This window comes from Diaphorina citri, unplaced genomic scaffold (assembly GCF_000475195.1).
Source record: "Diaphorina citri unplaced genomic scaffold, Diaci psyllid genome assembly version 1.1 scaffold10002, whole genome shotgun sequence".
NCBI lineage: Eukaryota > Metazoa > Arthropoda > Insecta > Hemiptera > Psyllidae > Diaphorina > Diaphorina citri.
The window spans coordinates 1-1013 of record NW_007387376.1 but is presented as its reverse complement, the minus strand read 5'-3'; the positions used below and the strand labels follow the sequence as shown (position 1 = coordinate 1013).

The following is a 1013-nucleotide window of genomic DNA, read 5'->3' as shown; positions in this document are numbered from 1 at the left end:
TATTTAAATTTTAATTGCTTTCTAGATGAAGAAGATGCCATCACAGAGGCTCTCCAGTCACTTGGCATCAACAAGGAATATTTCATCTCCAGCACAGGAGGTAAGAACAGCAAGAAACAACAACTGTGGTCCTGTCCTATTGTCAATTGTAACTTCACCAGTGTCAACCTAAACACATTCAAGATTCATCTGCTCAAGCATTTTGATAAGAAACCATTCAAATGTAAACTCACAACAGCCAATAATACACCTTGTATGTGGGGTTTCTTTTCCAAGCATAAGCTCCTGAGACACATGACTAGTCATGATGAAGATAAAAAATGTTATCCTTGTGATCAGAAGAACTGTAACAAACGTTTCACAACTTTATCCAATTTGAAAATGCATATGGTAAGGCATGGAAAGCCTCTCACTCTCTGCTGTGAAGAATTAGGTTGTGGTCGTAAGTTCCAAACCATGAAACAATACAGCACACACCTCAAGGAACATAGTAATGTGTCTGCTCCATACATGTGTGATTATAAAGGGTGTGGAAAAAGTTTCTACCTGATGGCTTCCCTTAAATCACACCAGCGTGTGCATGTCACTAACCCTGAAGATCTCGTTTGTAAAGGCTGTGGCAAACAATTCAAAGTACCCTGTCGCCTAAGGGAACACTACAAAGCTGTACATGAATCCACAAAGAACTTCAAGTGTACACATGATGGATGTAAGTTATTGTTTTCTTCTAAGAGCGCACTGAAAAGGCATAATAAAAGCAAGCATTTAAACATGAGGATGTTTCCATGTCCCCTAGTCACATGTGGCAAGTCATTTCTAAGGTCTGAACACTTACAAGAGCATATGCTTCAGCACAATGAAAATAAACCAAAGTTTACATGTCCCTATCAAGACTGTCTAATGTCCTATGTGGCCAAATCTAGTTTATATGCTCACTTGAAACATGTTCACTCAACTAATAAAATTACCTAATGCTGTCTTTGTGATAAACTAGTCCAAAAAAACATATTGTT

At 38.1% G+C, this 1013-nt stretch overlaps 1 protein-coding gene across 1 annotated transcript in view; it reads left to right on the top strand.

Annotated features, from left to right (window-relative positions):
- Positions 1 to 1004, top strand: part of LOC103522656 (zinc finger X-linked protein ZXDB-like) — a 12501-nt gene extending 11497 nt beyond the window's left edge. Inside the window, exon 3 of the mRNA XM_026832684.1 lies at positions 26 to 1004. Within this exon, the coding sequence (XP_026688485.1) occupies positions 26 to 972 (947 nt within the window). The 3' untranslated portion in view covers positions 973 to 1004. The remainder of the gene's footprint in view (positions 1 to 25) is intronic.
- The last annotated feature ends 9 nt before the right edge of the window (positions 1005 to 1013 follow it).